Here is a 17,022-nt window from a genome sequence, read left to right on the forward strand (position 1 = left end):
TAATCCCATTAGGTGTATCTTATTGAAATAATAAATAACCAATTTCCCCAATCTTATCAAAGAATCAATACAATATCATAATATTGATAAGAATTAATGAAGAACAAAGAAAAAATATTAGTGATCTTTTTCATGAATAAATGTTTGATTCATAAAAAAATTCTTAAAATATTTTTTTAATGAGATCATTTCCATTACTGCTTTCCAGAAACCCATGGATGTAAGTACCCAGATCTGAAATTATGAAAATGGTGGGACTCATTCCAACGATTAGTTTCAAGTTTCATGAAATTATGTTGATTCTTACAATGTATTCTTTTTCCTAAATTAATAAGAGAATAAAATATCATTCATCATCTGGCAGTAAGGTGGGTTGGAATGTAGGATAAGGCTGATTATAAAGCTTATTAATCCACAGGCCCTCATTATGGAATTGTGTTTATTATGCTCGAGTATAGGAAGCAAATAAAGCTTTTGTAAAACATAAGTGCATTTCACTGCTTATCTACTTAAATTTTCCTTTTAGTTATTTTAGTTATTTTTAGTTACTTCTTTACTACAGAGTCTGTGACAACTTATTTTTATCATTAGCTGTTCTAACGTATACCCAGGTAGCATTGTGACATTGGGATGTTATATTATTGTACTGAAAATTACCTTCTAAACTTTACAATGGAAGTTAATCCAAAAATCAGTTATAACTGCATTGTTTCACACAGGTTAAAATTCAAAGAAAATATTTGAGGTAATAATAATTAGGAACTAGTACAGCATCCAAAATGGTATTTTCATGGAAAATCCAATACAAATCCTGATTAAAACCTAACCAAGCAAAACGCTGCAGATTACCTGGATTCCAATTAAATGTGACAAATGAATACTTGACAAGTTTCAATTCCAATTCTATTTATGTCAGAATGATCCATTAATATTGAAGATGAAATTACCAGAATTCAAGCAATACAATTGTACTTTATGGCTAGATAGTAGTCTGAAAACTTGGACCCAACAAAACTTATTCAAATGTCAATTGCTACATTTGGATCACCCAAAGTGAATCACATCCCCTTCTGTCATTACCTATAGATTAGGGCTAACATGAATCACAGCTAGCAGATGACAAATGATTATATAAAACTGAATTTCAAGTGTCAGTCACATACAAAATCAGAAAAATCAGTTCTATTATAATAGTCTTTGCTGTTGACAAGACTGAAAACATGATTATCAAAAATAACTAAAAGCCTTATTTGGGAAATGCTTCTCAGTAAACTTTCTAATTTCCTAATGAGCTCACCTATTAAGTTTACCATGTATGTTTTCCTAAAAAGTAACCAATATGCATTTGTCATATATAATTATGTTTATAACTCATCATTTCTGACTTATTTTAAAAGTGCTGAATCCCCTCTAACTCAAAAAAAAAATGAAAAAATAACATTAAAATGTGATTATAATGTCAATGATACAAAGTCCTTTCTGTTAATATAGCTGACAACCAAAAATAAAGCCTTAATTATACTTTACATTGTTTATTGTGAGATAAATAGTTTTTAAAAACACAAATAAAATCATATTAAATCATTAAAAGGTATAGGAATGTCCTTAAATTAGATCAATCTTGCCTTCCTAGGGGTGTGTGTGTGTGTGTGTGTGTGTGTGTAATATTATTATACTATTTTAACTTTTACTTTGGGGCAAAGAATTTCAAACATATTTGCTTTAGAAATATATTCATGACCAATGCAATTCATTCCAAATTTTTAAACAGATACTAAAAAGCTTAATTCTTAAAAACCACATCAAACTCCCATCCACATATGCATACACCACCATACACACAAATAAGCATGCCTTTATAGCCATAGGGCAAAATGCCATTTGAACTCTGGATTATTAATTAATAGGGATTTCAATCATCAGACCCTGATATCACATCCTCTCACCCAGATAACAATGTGGAAAAATAATTATTTAACATGATTTAGTTTAGCCATAATTTCACTTGAGGTCATTTATAATATATTACTCTCTAAGGTTGGATTTTAATATTCATAGGTAAACTTCAAGAAAAAAAATCAGACTTTTCCTGCATTAATATGCTCTATTTGCATACCATCACTAAAGAAACTGTATATAACAGAACGGTAGAATGTGTTATTTCATTTAAGGGACAGGACAGTGAAAGACAAATCCATTTCGAGTTTTCACTAGAGATAAAATGTGTGCAATTCTCCTTCCTATACAACTGAGTCTCTTTTTATACTTGAGATAATAATAATAAAATTAGTATGAACTTTACCATTCCATTATTTCACACAAACCTACTCCTCAGGCATTTCCTTATAACCTGAAATCCAAAAAACACATCATTTAATTGTTTCGGGGATCATAAACAAATGTGAAAAGATTTATAAATACTGTTTGCAGTCTAACTTTATAACTTAAAAGGAAGTGTACAGGAGGCCAATTGTTGTGGTCCTCATGAGAATCATTTCACAACAGGATAAGAACATAAGTACTAAAATTGGCTTTCTTCTCTTCCCCTTGCACAAAAATGAGGGAAAAAATATCACAACATATACTTAAATGAGAGGGGAGTTATAACGGTATTTACAATATATTTTTGGAGAGTAAGATAATACTGTTCTCCTCGTTTGACTCCATTTCAGCTATACTCGAAAGGAGAAGTTCGAAATGCTTTAATAAATACCTAGGAAAAGAAAGAGCTGGGTATTCTTACTGCCATTCCCTTTCACTAAGCCTGGACAATCGCAGTGGAAGAAATAGTTGCATGACAAAAATGAACAGAAGAAACCAATAACACAAGACCTTTCTCAGTTGCTGTTGTTTAGGTATTATGAATTCATTTAGGGTTTTGTTGTTGTTGTTTTGTTTTGTTTTTCATAGCAGGTACTACTCTGATTTATTGGGCAATGTGTTTATTTCTGATCAGGCTGTTTTAAAATGATGATGCAAGTTTGGTGAATTTTATCTCTATAGTTATGTTCCTTTAGTTGGCATTTCTGTCCTTTAGCAACTATTTATTTATTTATTTATTTTAGATGAACTTGTTTTAGTGTCAGCTGTTTTATTCGGGTTTTAGACGGACCCTCGCGAGTCTACTCCTGATGGCTCGCTAGCGTGATTCTGTGTGTGGATGCTGTGTTTGCCCCTACCATTTTCCATATGCTCTGCCTCACCAACACTGCCATCCGGCGTGGTCCTCTCATAGTTGTCCTCTGGGAGTGGAAGGGCACCCAGCCTTGGCCCTGATGAGCTCTTACTGCTTGGTGTCTCTGACTCCTCCAGCCCGCTGTCATAGCAACTCTGCAGTGACCCCTGATGTGGGTCCTGAGGCTGACTCACAACAGAAAACGTCACTCTACGAAATGGCTGCAAAAGAAAAGATTCTGAATGTCACTAAAATATAAGACTGTAAACGATCTTATCAAAAAACACATCAATTACATACAGTATCAAGGACTACTGATGACTAATACAATACCAAATGCTTAGAGGATGCTGAAAGCGAGGCAGTTAACTGCATTATCTGTGGCAAGGCCTGGAACTGTGATTTCAGTATGGAAAAAACCCAAAAATTCCCCCTCTGAGACAGAGATAAGAAAACAGCAATTTCCACTCAAACACCCATTGAAGCCAATGTTAGTACCATATATTCAACCATTTTCTATCCTGTAGTCTTCGCTTCAAATAGACTCTCTAAAACAAGTGTCACTGATTTCAGGAGGCAGTAAATATGGATGTCATCTTTGTTAAGAATTCATTTTTTAAAGACTTGAGCTTTAAAAACTTTGTCTGGATGCGATAATGGTGTTCAAATAAATGTCCGTACAGTTGACTTAAGCTATTAAAGGTACAACTGATAAACAGGAATGTAGATGCAGTGCTAGGAAACAGGAATATATTTCTTACTTTATTCATATGAAAAATATTACCCTTGACCTTGAAATTGAAAGGGTGGTATTAAAATAACAGATAAAAGTTTCTTTCACCAGGGAGTAGAAAATAAACCAAAAAGCATACTTGTATGCACTTACTATGACTGTTTATATTCAAAAACAAAGAGTTACATCATGTACTGTCTTTAAGTTCTATCTTCAAACTGTTGCCTATTCTTAACCAGTTGGGTTTCACAAATTGCTGTGATACTGAAGTTGGCTGCACTGAAGATTTACTATGTATGGAATTTACAGATTATTGCAGCTACAGAATAAATTAAATAAATTTAAAACTTTAGACTCACTAAGGGAACCAATGTCATGCATTGATCATGCTACATACGTAGTATTTGGGGGAAAATACAAAAAGATTCTGCAATATTTGTCTGAGATTTTTCTTGGTGATAATTATATCCATTAAAAACACTTGGATGATTCAAAAAAAAATGCCATATGTATTTTTTAAATCTATAATTCAGATTGGTTCTTTTTAATATAAGGCATAAAACTAATGTTGCCAGAAAATAGTGAGAAAGCTAAAATAGTGCATTTTTATAACTTGAATACTAATGGTACAAATTACTAGTCGTAACTGGGACCAGTCTGTTTTTTAAAGTGTTAAGGATAATCTACACAGGTAGGCTATTAAAGGGAAAGCTAAGAAGATTTATGGAATCTCCCCCAAATTTATAAACTGGTGCTGCTAGAGAAAAATACACGCTTCTGCAAATCTTCCTTTTATTTTGTTTCAGAAGACTGGTCAGGGATAATGTCCACTTTTGGGATTTCTAACTCAGTACCTTACCCTCCATGTACTTATTTGGCATGTACAGTCTTTATAAAATCCTATCACTTATTCTAGTTCAAAATCAAACTTCTAAAACCACTGAATCATCGTAAAAGGAAAATATTTAAAGCATATTCTCTTCTTTATAATGTTTCACTGAATTGGAGGTGCAAATAGTATACACATCATGGTCCCAAATTTACTGGCGATAAATTCTAGAAACATGACTGTTATTTCACTTATAATTCTCACATTTCTTTACAATAGTATGATGTTTCATACATAGATAAGGAAGTATAGAAATCAGTTTGTGTTTACTATGCTTTATCTTATGTGCATATATTTTTAATTTTTTCCCTATTTATCACTCCCAGCATATTATCTGGATTTCTTCAGTCTCACCTCAGAAACAAGGCTGCTGATAGTTTTCCTAAAACCACATTGTTCTGCCCAAAGAAGATAGTAAATACCATTGAACAATGAGCTTTAAATAACAATGCTGAATCTAGGAAAGAACTCCAATGGTCATTCAGACATATCACTTCAAGACATAGCAATGGTTTAATATATATATGAACATATTCTTTATATATACATATACAAAGAAAGAGACAGAAAGCAGGGTCACATCCTGTCCTTGATTCTACGTCAGTAATTCTCAAATCTTTTAGAATCAGTCTTCATTAACCCAAGAGGAAAGATCAAAAGGAAGACAGAAATACATAATTTGTACTAATAAATTGACAAAGGAAAGTATATAAGAAATTATGAGAAATGTTCTGATATAAAAATAGAAAAGAGGGTGATGTTTAGGTGAAAGTAGTAAACTTAGAATCTATAGTCAAAAATGCTGGTTCCACCAGAAGTTGTCATAGGACAGCACAGAGGTGATTCATCCATTGGAAGGTCATCGTCGTTAATCTTAAAATCTCTAAAATCTGGAGAATAATTCTATGAGATTACAGTAAATAATGTAAAAGATCGATTTGTCAATTTAAGGGGAAATGGAGCAAGTGGGGACAGACTACTATTTTTTTTTTCAGACTACTAATTTTTAAAGCATGACATAAGAGAGAAGTAGGATTGCGGTTAAAAGAAAGAGATTTGCATAAAGAGTTCTATTTAAAAAAAAGAGTTCTATTTATTTATGCTTATTTGTATCTTTCTTCATTGTTATTGAAAACATTTGCTTTTAAGATAAATATTTGAAGACACAAGCAAAAAGCCTCATAACATAAGGTGCACTGGGAATGAATGAAATCAGAGAAGATAAAAGAATTAAGAGAGAAATTAAAAATAAAATTATAAAGGTAAGGTAAACAGTAAAACGTTGAGTAATTGCATGCATGGTGTGTGTGTGTGTGTGTGTGTGTGTGTATGTGTGTAATGAGATAAAAATGGTATGTTAGAAATAATAGGAAAGGAAAGGATTTTATTCCAAACCACCCTCTAGATTTCCTCTCGGTTGACCTCAGAGAAGTTAGCTGACCTTTGGTTCTTGTGCCGTAGGCTCAAGGTCTGTAAAATGGAGCTAATAATACTTGCCCCTCACTAACTTAAAGTCTCTGAGAAATAATGAGATAGTTTATAAAAAGAGCCTTAAGCTCCCTCAAAGACATATACTATAAAAGGTATCATACCTCAGGCCACAGCTATATAACTAGAGCGATATGTCCCATTATGTTTTTTTTTTTTCTTATGTTTGTGGTTTTTGTTGTCATCATTGTTGTTTTTAATATAGAGCTGGCTCAGTAATTCACAAAGTTTCTATATGGAATTTTTAAAATTCGTATGAGATTTCAGACCTAAATCTGTTAATGCGGTGCTTTGATTGTTCTACATGCAAGTTATTTGTAAAGCAAATATGTGCATACAGTGACGTCAATTTTTCAAAAAGCATTTGAATCTAATCATCTGTTGGGCATGACTATCTCTACAGTCACTTATTTTGGATTGTCATTTATCAACAATGTTTTGTCCCCATTATGAAACAGAGGAGAGTTTCACTTGAAGATACACCCCACTATAGGGACTTCTCAGATATTTTAGAGGTAGTTACAAATATATTCAAAGGTAGCTTCAAATAATATACAATTCCTGGGGCATTAGATGTATCTTCATTGTCATCCTAATCTCCAGCGGACAGAAGTACATTCAAATTGGCTTCTGTATGTTGACAAATTGAACACCAATAAAAAATAAATTTATTAAAAAAAAGTCCTATAAATAAATAAATAAATAGATAAATAAATAAATAAATAAATAAATTCCTACAGACTTAGGGATGCCTGGCTGACTCTGTGGTTGAGCACCTGCAGAGCGTGATCCTGGAGTCCTGGGATCGAGTCTCACATCGGGCTTCCCTCTTCTCTGTGTCTGCCTGCTTCTCCCTCTGCCTATGTCTCTGCCTCTCTCTCTCTCTGTGTCTCTCATGAATAAATAAATAAAGTCTTAAAAAAAAAAAGTCCTACAGACTTAGAATAAGCACTCTCCATTCTTGTATAATTGTATGCATCTTATTTTCTGAAAATTTGGAGGTCACATGGGAAATAGGCAGAAGTGTTGATCGGGAGGTCTTCTATCTTCTATTTGTCTGCTGAGGAGAGCCCAAGATGGGTGCCCCTTTTCTTCTCTCCCCCATTCATTGGAAATGCTCCTGAGCTTCTGTTTTAAGAGATGGATGAGTGCAGTGAACATTTCTACATGAAATTAATCTCACAGACTGGAAAAGACAAACACAGCAAATAAGTATTTAAGTTGGGTGCTGTGGGGTACACAATGCAGTATATTCAATCAATGCATTTGCTCACTAAGATTTTTGATACTTTTTTTCCCCCGGAACTGTGAACAGAGGCAAAAACTGATAGATCAGTACATTTAGGATTAGGAGAAAGATAGCCTGCTGGATGAGGAAGGGAGCTAGACTATATCTTAGTTATAGAATAAGGCTTATAATCTATATGACATTATGAGTAAAGGATTCACGAAGGGAAAATGTGGTGAGGGTTTGATTCATTATTCTTTTTTATAAAATTGCATCTCTTTAATTGATAGTGCAAATTACCAAACAGTAAACTTAAATCTAGGCAGTCTAACAGGTTTACAGGTCACACAAGATGTTATCACAATTTCTATTTCAAATATGAACTACTATCAGATTTCATCCTGCTCGTATTCAGAGGGTTCCAAGGAGGTCAAGTCAATACATGTCAGATTCATAAGAGAGAGGACTGAAGCAATTTTCTAAAAGAAAAAAAAATTATCTGGAAAGCATATGTCAAATTTTACCATAAGTATAACTGCCTCATTTTTATTTTATCTTGCAGGATCATTATTTTTTGTTTAATTTTAAAGACCTATAAAATCACATCTTTTTGAAGGTATTGACATGAGAACATGCACTATTTATAACCTGAAACTTGGAGAAAATTAATTTTGAAACTAATGAATATGCCATTCTGTTTACAGAATATAATCATTGCCAAATATATATGATATCACTAGGTGCAACCTATTTTAAAAAAAGTCTTCATGAGGAAGTCCATTGATAGTTTCTAAGAAAAACAATAGAGACCACATGCATATTCACAAATATATGGGCAGTAACAAAACTTTTATTTTTATTCATTGTTTTAAAGATTTGATTTACTTATTCATGAGAGACACAGAGAGAGGGATAGATGCAGAGGGAGAAGCAGGCTCCCGATGAGAGCCCGGGATCACCACCTGTACCAAAGGCAGATGCTCACACTGAGCCACCCAGGTGCCCTGTTTTTATTCATTCTTGTTAGATTGATTAAAACGGTGACTACCACGCCAGAAAAAAAGCATATATTACGTCCCACAATCAGACAGATTTAAAACTCTTTGCCTTGTATCTGCAAAATCTTCCAAGTTACAACCCACACAATAAAAACTTACTGTTTTCTTTGATTAGAAGGTGAGCTTCAGGATAATCCCATCATAGACTCTACTTACAGTAAAAGGGAAAACACAGCATTGGGGTAAAAGTGCAGAAACTTTCCCCTTGCAGTTCATTTCTTATAACCTAGTGACACCACGTTTGTGGGGATTTTATTTGCAAGAGGAAAGGACCCTACAGAGAGATGCCAGTGCAAAGAACTTCAGGTTAAATGTCTTTCATTATTGAATACTGCTCTGTGTCTTACAGACAACTTTATTGAGAACTTTAAATCTGCACCTTCCTTTTTAGCTTCAATAGCTTCTTCATAAATCGTCTCCTTATCTGGAACTCACATACAGCTGTCTCCGTCACATCAATTATTTCTGAATGGGCTGAAAAGGCTTTTTTATTTTTTCCAATTCACTTAGTTACGTCCATCAAACAGACTTCTAATGACTCTCTTTGTCAGCCATAAAGCCCTGAAACAGTCATGCAGCAGAACATTGCAGCATTCACGAGAAACACTACATTTTCTTTTTAAAGAGGACCTATCTAAGACTGTGAGCTCTTCTTTTGCACGGGCACAGGTAGTTGATTAATCTGCAAACATTTTCAACTGACGTCAGTGGCTACCGTGCAAACATATCTAGGATTCCAAAGCACTTAAGATGGAGCATGTCTGGCAGGACCTTCAAACAAACTTTAATCGGGTCTTTTAAACTTTTTAGGGCATCTTCTTTTGCTCACATCTCCACATTTTTCCATACTTCAAACAGTTTTCCTTTCTTTCAAGTCAACAGCAGATGAAAGGATATTAAAAAGAAACATGTTGAAACGTTTGGACTGGTTAATTAAGACACTCATTTGGGGAAAGAGAAGGTAACTAACTGTATTTATTTCTTTTGACTGCGTGCAATTTCATGTTGGACATTATTGTGTATATTTGTTCCACAGAAAACTAAAAATGCAAATGATACTTGGTAGTTCTTAGTCCAGTAGATTACAGAATATTTAATGTCACAAAAAAAACCAAAACAAAGGTTATCAAATGGTACCCAAACATCAGCCACAATGTACTAGAACAGTGCTATTTATTTTACTTATGCTGTCACTTCTCCTCATGCTATCTTTATGTGGGTCCTATTGTACTCTGATTTAGGGAATGAGAAAAAATAATGAATTTCAGTATTTATTGCAAGACCTACTCTAGCCTTAAAATATAAATGGGTCTCCTATCTGCCCCCCCCCATAATGAAAAACATCAGCAAACAGAAGAGCCAGAGCCTAAAATTCTTAGTAAATGTATGCAAACCTTCTTTTTCTAAAACTCTGAAAATAGATATTATGCTCTAAAACACAAATTGTGGGTCCCCCATACTGCAGACACACTTGCTTGACCTATCTTTTGCTCTGTTTGCTGCCTTCTATTATACTTAGCCCAGAATTAACAAACCTTTTTTCTGTAAAGGGCCAGAAAGTAAATATTTTAGGCTTTGTAGGTCATAGGTCTCTGCCACAACTACCCAACTCTGCTGTTGTAGTGCAAAAAGAGCCACTGAAGATACATGCATTAATGCGGATGGCCGTGTTCCAATAATACTTTACTTATGGAAATGGAAATTTGAATTTCATATAATTTCCCACTCTGCGAAATGTTCCTTTTAAATTTTTTTTCGACCATCTAAAAATGTAAAACATTAAATGTAAAAAATACAACTTTGCTGTTGTAGAAACGTTTTTAAACGTCATTGTAGAGTTTTCAACTAGTGTGTAAAGGCTTCATGAACACTGTTTACCCATTATACCTCTGTTTCAATGACAGTGCCTTGAAAACAGTTTATATTTGATTGTCATTTATGAACACGCTTTGATATTTCTTGTCCTTTTTGGAAATAACTGAACTGGGGAATCAGGAGAACTGGATTCAAGTACTGGCTCTGATAGTAAGTGTGAAATCTCGGGAAAAGACTCATCTTTCAGCTTTTGCATCTTCAACCGTCAAAGGAAGAAGTACCACAGATGATATTTAATATCTTTTCCAGTTCCTTAATTCTCGGAAACTGTAAGAAGATAGGTGTATTGGATCAGTGAATTAATGGCTGAAATCAGTGATTTTAAAACAGTCTCTGCTCACCCATTAAGGAATTCCTTAGAACACTGCAGGCAAATACTAATGCATATTGGAACGCATTTACTCATCGAATAAAGATCATGAACAAAAATACGCATAATAATCAAACATTTTAGTCAATTACCTTAATGAAAAGCTACAAAGATGGTTTGGTTCCTTCAGGCTTACCATTTTTGTGAAAAGTAGAAACATTCATTTGAAATGTCAGCTCCATGACATATGTTTTGGCCTAATTCTTCCCTATCCTCTGAAACCACCTCTTTTGTGATTCCTTTCACTGAACCACGTGAAAATGATGAGTTCCAGGGCACCTCAGTGGCTCAGTCATTTGAGAGTCCAACTCTTGATTGTGGCTCAGGGCATGATCTCAGGGTCCTGAGATTGAGCCCCAGGTGGGGCTCTGGGCTCAATGAGGAGTCTGCTTCTGTCCCTTTACCTTTCCCCTTGCCCCTCCTCTTGTTGGTTGGGTGCACATTCTCTCTCTCACTTCCTCTCTATAAAACAAATAAATAAATCTTAAAAAAAAAATGTTGCATTCCTACCATGTGCTAAAGGCTGAGAGATCTCGCTCATCTCTCAAATGTATAATTCAGATGGCAGAGGTTAGCAAGGTTGGTACGAAATAGGATGGTGAAGGCATGCTGGGCCCTGATTGGATTACACCTCCCACTTCATTTGAGACCCTACCTAGACCCTTGTAAGTTCCTATGTTTACACTCACAGAGAAGCAGGAAATCAGAGGGAGTCCTAGTTAGGAAAAGAGAATATTGACAAGCAACTAATGAGAAAAATACTGTCTTCACAATGACATTCAATCCAACAAAGACTTATTAAGCACTTGCTTTGTGCCTACCACTGTGCTGAAAAATCTACATGCTTCAGATTTCAGGCATTAAGCTCAGTTGGGTAAGTGTAGATTAATCACGCAAAAGCACTCAATACAAGAAAAAAAGGTTTCTTTTTTTTTTTCTTTTTCTTTTCCTTTGCTATTGTGATAATCATCAAAAGCTCAGCTCACATGCCGCTCAGTTGCTTTGCATGACTACTCTACACACCCATGGAGTTCCAGAAGCAGCTGAATGAGGTCGATAAACCTATGTCTTAGACTACGCAGCTGGAGTTAGTCTGTAGCAGTTCAAGGGAGCAAGGCTGAAGAACCAAGTGGAACTGCAGGAAAACCGCCCAGGTTTCCACCTACTAAAACACCACAAAATGAACAAATAGACAACAATAACAAAAATGAAAAATAGCCTTTCAAAAGCTACCTTCTAAAATACACAGATGCTTAGAAGCGCAGATAGAAGCCTGCCTCACGAGCACCCGACTCAGTTCTGAGCACCCAGCTTCAGTTTCCTGGGCTGAAGTGAAGGAAAATGAATTGTGCATTTTCTGATGCACTCAAACAGATGCTCCGGATTCTTGTCTCTTTTTTTCTTTTCCATCTTAGACATTTCATCCAAACTGCACCTGGCAAATCGGGTTGGGAAACTCTATACATTTAACAACATTTACTTTTTCCTTTTCTACAGAATGAAGTTTTGGGTCCTAACGTAGTTTTCCTTGGTCTGGGTGGATTAGAAAGTCTGACAGGAAACAAGACAGACAAATGGAGTAAGGCTCTGAAATGTTACTTAAACATTTAATTATTAAACTGAGTTGAGACCTGACGCTTGAGCCAGAATAGTCTGCTCCACAGGTGAACCTTCTGCTACTTGGGTAAACCCATTTTCTCTGCCGTTCCTGCCAGCTTACTTGTTTTATCTTGATTTGTCTGCACTTTGTTAAAAAAGCAAAACCACCTGTGTCCATAAGGAAAAAAGTATTCAATGGCCAGTATATGGTAATTTTCATTCCTCAGTACAAGTCAAATGATTACAGAAAAATCAGTGGAAGTGGGTGTCGTGGGCAAAGAAATATACCCTAATGGGCCCTAATCCCTGGAACCTGTGAAGAGGTGACCTGATGTGGAAAGGGGTATTTAAAATTGTAGATAGAAATAAGGTTGCTAATCAACTGACTTTAAAATTAGGAGATTATATTGGATTACCTGGTGGGCCCAATGTAATCTCAAGGATTCTTAAAAAATAGACAGGAAAGGCTGAAAAGGAGATCAACAATTCAGTGGGGAACTGTCCTCTCCTTTGACAGCTCTGAAGAGAGAGGAAGGGGCTACAGGCCAAGTCATACAGGTGGCCTCTAGAAGCTATTAATAAAGCAAAGAAGGGAAAAGATTGATTTTCAGTGTCTCCAGCATAAACACTACCTACCAACACCCTGATTTCTAGCCCAAGGAGAAACATTTTGGATCTCTGACCTGAAAAGCTATAAGATAACAAATTAGCACAGTTTCAAGCCACTAAATTTTAGGCTATTTGTCACAGCAGCAATAGGAAACTTAGAGAGTTAACCATGACCCTGACATATGGTGGGTGGGGGGGAAGTAGAAGTGAAGCATCAGGGCCTCGGGTTTACGTTTATGAAAGAGGTTAGACTCATAAGTCAAATGTACATCGGTGTTCTATTCCTGGATCACCCCACCTATAGGACCACTGAGAATTGGCATGTCATTCTAATAATTATACTTATTTTATAAAACACTCAAATACACAGTGTTGCATATTTTATGTTGAGAGGGCTCAGTAAGGGTAAACATGATAAAATTATCTTAACCCTATTTTCACATTTATCATTCTTTGATTACAGTGAAAATACCAATACCAAACCAACAAATCAAAAAATGAAACAGGGATCCCTGGGTGGCGCAGCGGTTTGGTGCCTGCCTTTGGCCCAGGGCACGATCCTGGAGACCCGGGATCGAATCCCACGTCAGGCTCCTGGTGCATGGAGCCTGCTTCTCCCTCTGCCTGTGTCTCTGCCTCTCTCTCTCTCTCTCTCTCTCTGTGTGACTATCATAAATAAATTTAAAAAAAAAATTAAAAAAAAAATGAAACAGACTAACTCCCTGTCCACTTAGACATTTGGGGGGAAACCACTTCAAAGGATGATCTCTCTATTTTAAAGATGCGATGAAGATCCAATTTCATCTCCTATGTGTAATAGATTTTGTACCATAGAATGTGCTCATAAAGGATAATGGTGAATGAGCCCAAAATTGTGAGTAGGCCAAAGATTTAGGAGCAGATAGGGGCACTAAAGAAATCCATGAACTTGGAAGAAACAAATGCTTCCCACCATACTAACATGAGAAAATAAACTTGATAATGGACATCTTGACTTTCAAGAAATCACCTTAATCTACAAGGGAAGAGTTAATAAATCCTAATTGGTGCCAAATTGCAGTTACCATATTTGTAGACGTTGCCTCTTGTCTGCTATCTTCTTTCTTATTTCCTCTTTGTTTTTGTGTTTGTATATTAAAGAAACTTTTTAGGAGGTTGAATTCTTTCTATAACAACTTAAGCTTTTCAGAGGAAGGGAAAGAAATGAATTCACCAAATAAGTAATAAGTTAGCGTGTTGGCATTTCATGACTCCTTAGGGGAAATGAAGATACTCACAACCTGACCCTAACAGAAAGCTTCAAAAGTAATTCTTATGTAGTATGACAGGTTTTCAGAGACACTAGCAGGAATTTAATTTTTAGGCATAATTTGAGAATGTAACCTAGATTGTCCAATATTCACCATATATAATTTTAATGTTACATGCCGCAAAACTTATTTCATTTACTGCTTTCTTGAGAAAATATGACTTAATTCTTAATCTTAGGGATAAGGGGCATTTTTAAGTATGAGAGAAAAACCAGCAAGTTCACAAGACAAAAATGTTATAGCCCAATCATATTTTATTACTACTACTGTTTGACTTTCTAAGCATTTTTACATTTCATATTTGGGAGGTACTTGTTGAGCTATATCAAAATTAAAATGTTTTTATTGCTTTTTTTTTAACCTTATGATTTTTTCTAATCTCTGACTCTTTTCCTCTCACAGAGGTTTATATACATTGCCATTTTGTACACATTGCTTCAGTGATTTCTTAATTTTCACTTTAGAAGCGCCAAAATGATTACATCTGGGGCACCCACAGTTTGTAAAATACATTATGGTATATTAAAGTGTTCAACTCACCAATGCTTCTGCTCCTTGGATCTCATTATATGCATTCTATGTATTAAGAAATAACAATAATGAGCTATGTAATTGAGTTAACCCATATCCGGGGAGAAGCAATACAGTTTTGGCACCTCTCTTTCTCTCTCTCGTTTCAGTTTTTTAATGAATAAAAAACTAGTTATATGGGAAGACTGTGAATTCACTAGGGATGGCAGGTGTTATCTTTGCCCAGTTTGACAGAGAACCCTGAAGTAAAACACAGCTGAGCAAGAGACTTACAGATTGCAACAATTGATCAGTAGAAAGAGAAACCCTTCTAGGGGGTAATCAGTAATTGGTAGCAGTCATTTTCTTCAATAAATTGAAAGAAGGCAAAGCCTCCTTAATGATTTAGTTGATAAAGTAAGTGTACTTAAAATGCATAGTGATTGGAACTGAGGCACCTGGGTGGCCTCAGTCAGTTGAGCATCTGATTCATGGTTTCAGCTAAGGTCATGATCTCATGCATCATGGGATCAAGCCCTGTGTCAGGCTCATACTCAGTGGGGGAGTCTGCTTGACGATTCTCTCTCTTCCTTGCCCCCTACCCCTCCTCAACCCGCTCTCTCAAGTGAACACAAACACACACACTATCTGTCTCTCTAAAATAAACAAATCTTTAAAAAGATGCATAGTGATATTCTCTAACACTCATTAATTGCTTACTATGTGCCCATTAAAAGCTTATTTAATTGTCACAATAGCACTGAGGAATAAATGAGGAAACCAATGCCCCTGGAAGTAACTTGCTCCTAGTCGCACGGGTGCTAAGTGATCCAAAGATTGTTTCTTACTCACCAAGCAATAGTTTGGCCTTGATGGAATCGGAGAAGTTAATAAACAGACAATGAGACTTCTGCATATATTGACCAGAGCACTGGTATAACTAAGCATAATCTAGCACAGATAAGCTAATTTTTTAAAAGATTTTATTTATTTATTCATGAGAGACACAGAGAGAGAGAGAGACAGAGACACAGGCAGAGGGAGAAGCAGGCTTCATGCAGGGAGCCTGACGTGGGACTCGATCCCAGGACTGTGGGATCACGCCCTGAGCTGAAGGCAGATGCTCAACTGCTGAGCCACCCAGGTGTCCCCAGATGAGCTAATTTAAAAGTAAACCTGGACTACCCAAAAAATAAATCCTCAACAGAATAAAAAATTATTTAAGCCACTTCTGATCTTGGTTTTTCACAGGTTCCTTAGGCTCAATAATTAGACATTCAGATTTGAATCCCATTGGACATCCTCTGTAGTTCATTGTTGCTTTTAAGCCACTTCAAAAGGAAAAGATACATACTTCACCTTTCACCATGTCGGATTAAGTCTATTTTTTTTAAGTACAATAAACTCCTTCCTTGTCCTACACAGGTCAACTGTCCCCTTCTCTTGCTGCATATTTGAATTCTCTGGGAAATTTAAAGAATTTATGCTTGAACTACATCCCAAAATTATTTTGTGATAGAGCTTGGTATCTATGTCAACAGGGTTGACAATTCACTCTGATCCTAAAATATAATGGGAAATCATCCTACTTTCCATCTGCTTTGGCTGCCAGGAACCTCAGTACTCAGTTACCATATATTTATAAGCTTAAGTAGGATAGGTATATTTTCTTATTCACTCTATGTGGTTTCTGAGGTGCTCATTCTATTTTAATAATCTCATTACATGTTTTATCATAAAATATCTCAATATTTTTGGAGGCAGATAACCTACATTTTGCAAACGATTATAGAAAAACTTAAAATGAGTTATTTTAAGTTTTTAAGTGATCATTCACTTTGGCAGCTTTGGAGAAAAATGGCTTGAGTGTTACTTTCTTTAAAGCTATATTATATTTTAGAGAAAGTAATTTGTAATTAAAATCAGCCTTACTTGTGGTTTTATGCAGAAAAAAAATTGACTAATAGAGTTTTATTTATTAGTTAGTATGGGAATGACCAATATGCCATTAGAGACACAGGAAAATTCATCTTTATGAAGTTTTCTAACACTTATCATGAGATATACAAGACTTATTTTGCTCCTCAATTACCAATTAGTCTTGTATGACTGGTGATAGCTCTATTTTTCATCATCATGTTTCAAATGTATATTGCTATCCATGACTTTATTTCCATA

At 35.3% G+C, this 17,022-nt stretch overlaps 1 protein-coding gene across 11 annotated transcripts in view; it reads right to left on the reverse strand.

Moving 5' to 3' along the window:
- The window catches only part of PCDH7 (protocadherin 7), a 415,603-nt gene that overhangs the window by 219,516 nt on the left and 179,065 nt on the right, over positions 1-17,022 (reverse strand). For 5 of the 11 annotated variants that reach the window (XM_038533519.1, XM_038533521.1, XM_038533526.1 and 2 more), the window contains one exon: positions 3,180-3,396. The exons of 1 other annotated variant lie outside the window; for it this stretch is intronic. In XM_038533519.1, the coding sequence (XP_038389447.1) occupies positions 3,180-3,396 (217 nt within the window). The remainder of the gene's footprint in view (positions 1-3,179; positions 3,397-17,022) is intronic. 5 more of the 11 variants (XM_038533520.1, XM_038533522.1, XM_038533527.1 and 2 more) reach the window with 2 other exon arrangements.

This window comes from Canis lupus, chromosome 3 (assembly GCF_011100685.1).
Source record: "Canis lupus familiaris isolate Mischka breed German Shepherd chromosome 3, alternate assembly UU_Cfam_GSD_1.0, whole genome shotgun sequence".
In the NCBI taxonomy this organism is placed as follows: Eukaryota; Metazoa; Chordata; class Mammalia; order Carnivora; family Canidae; genus Canis; species Canis lupus.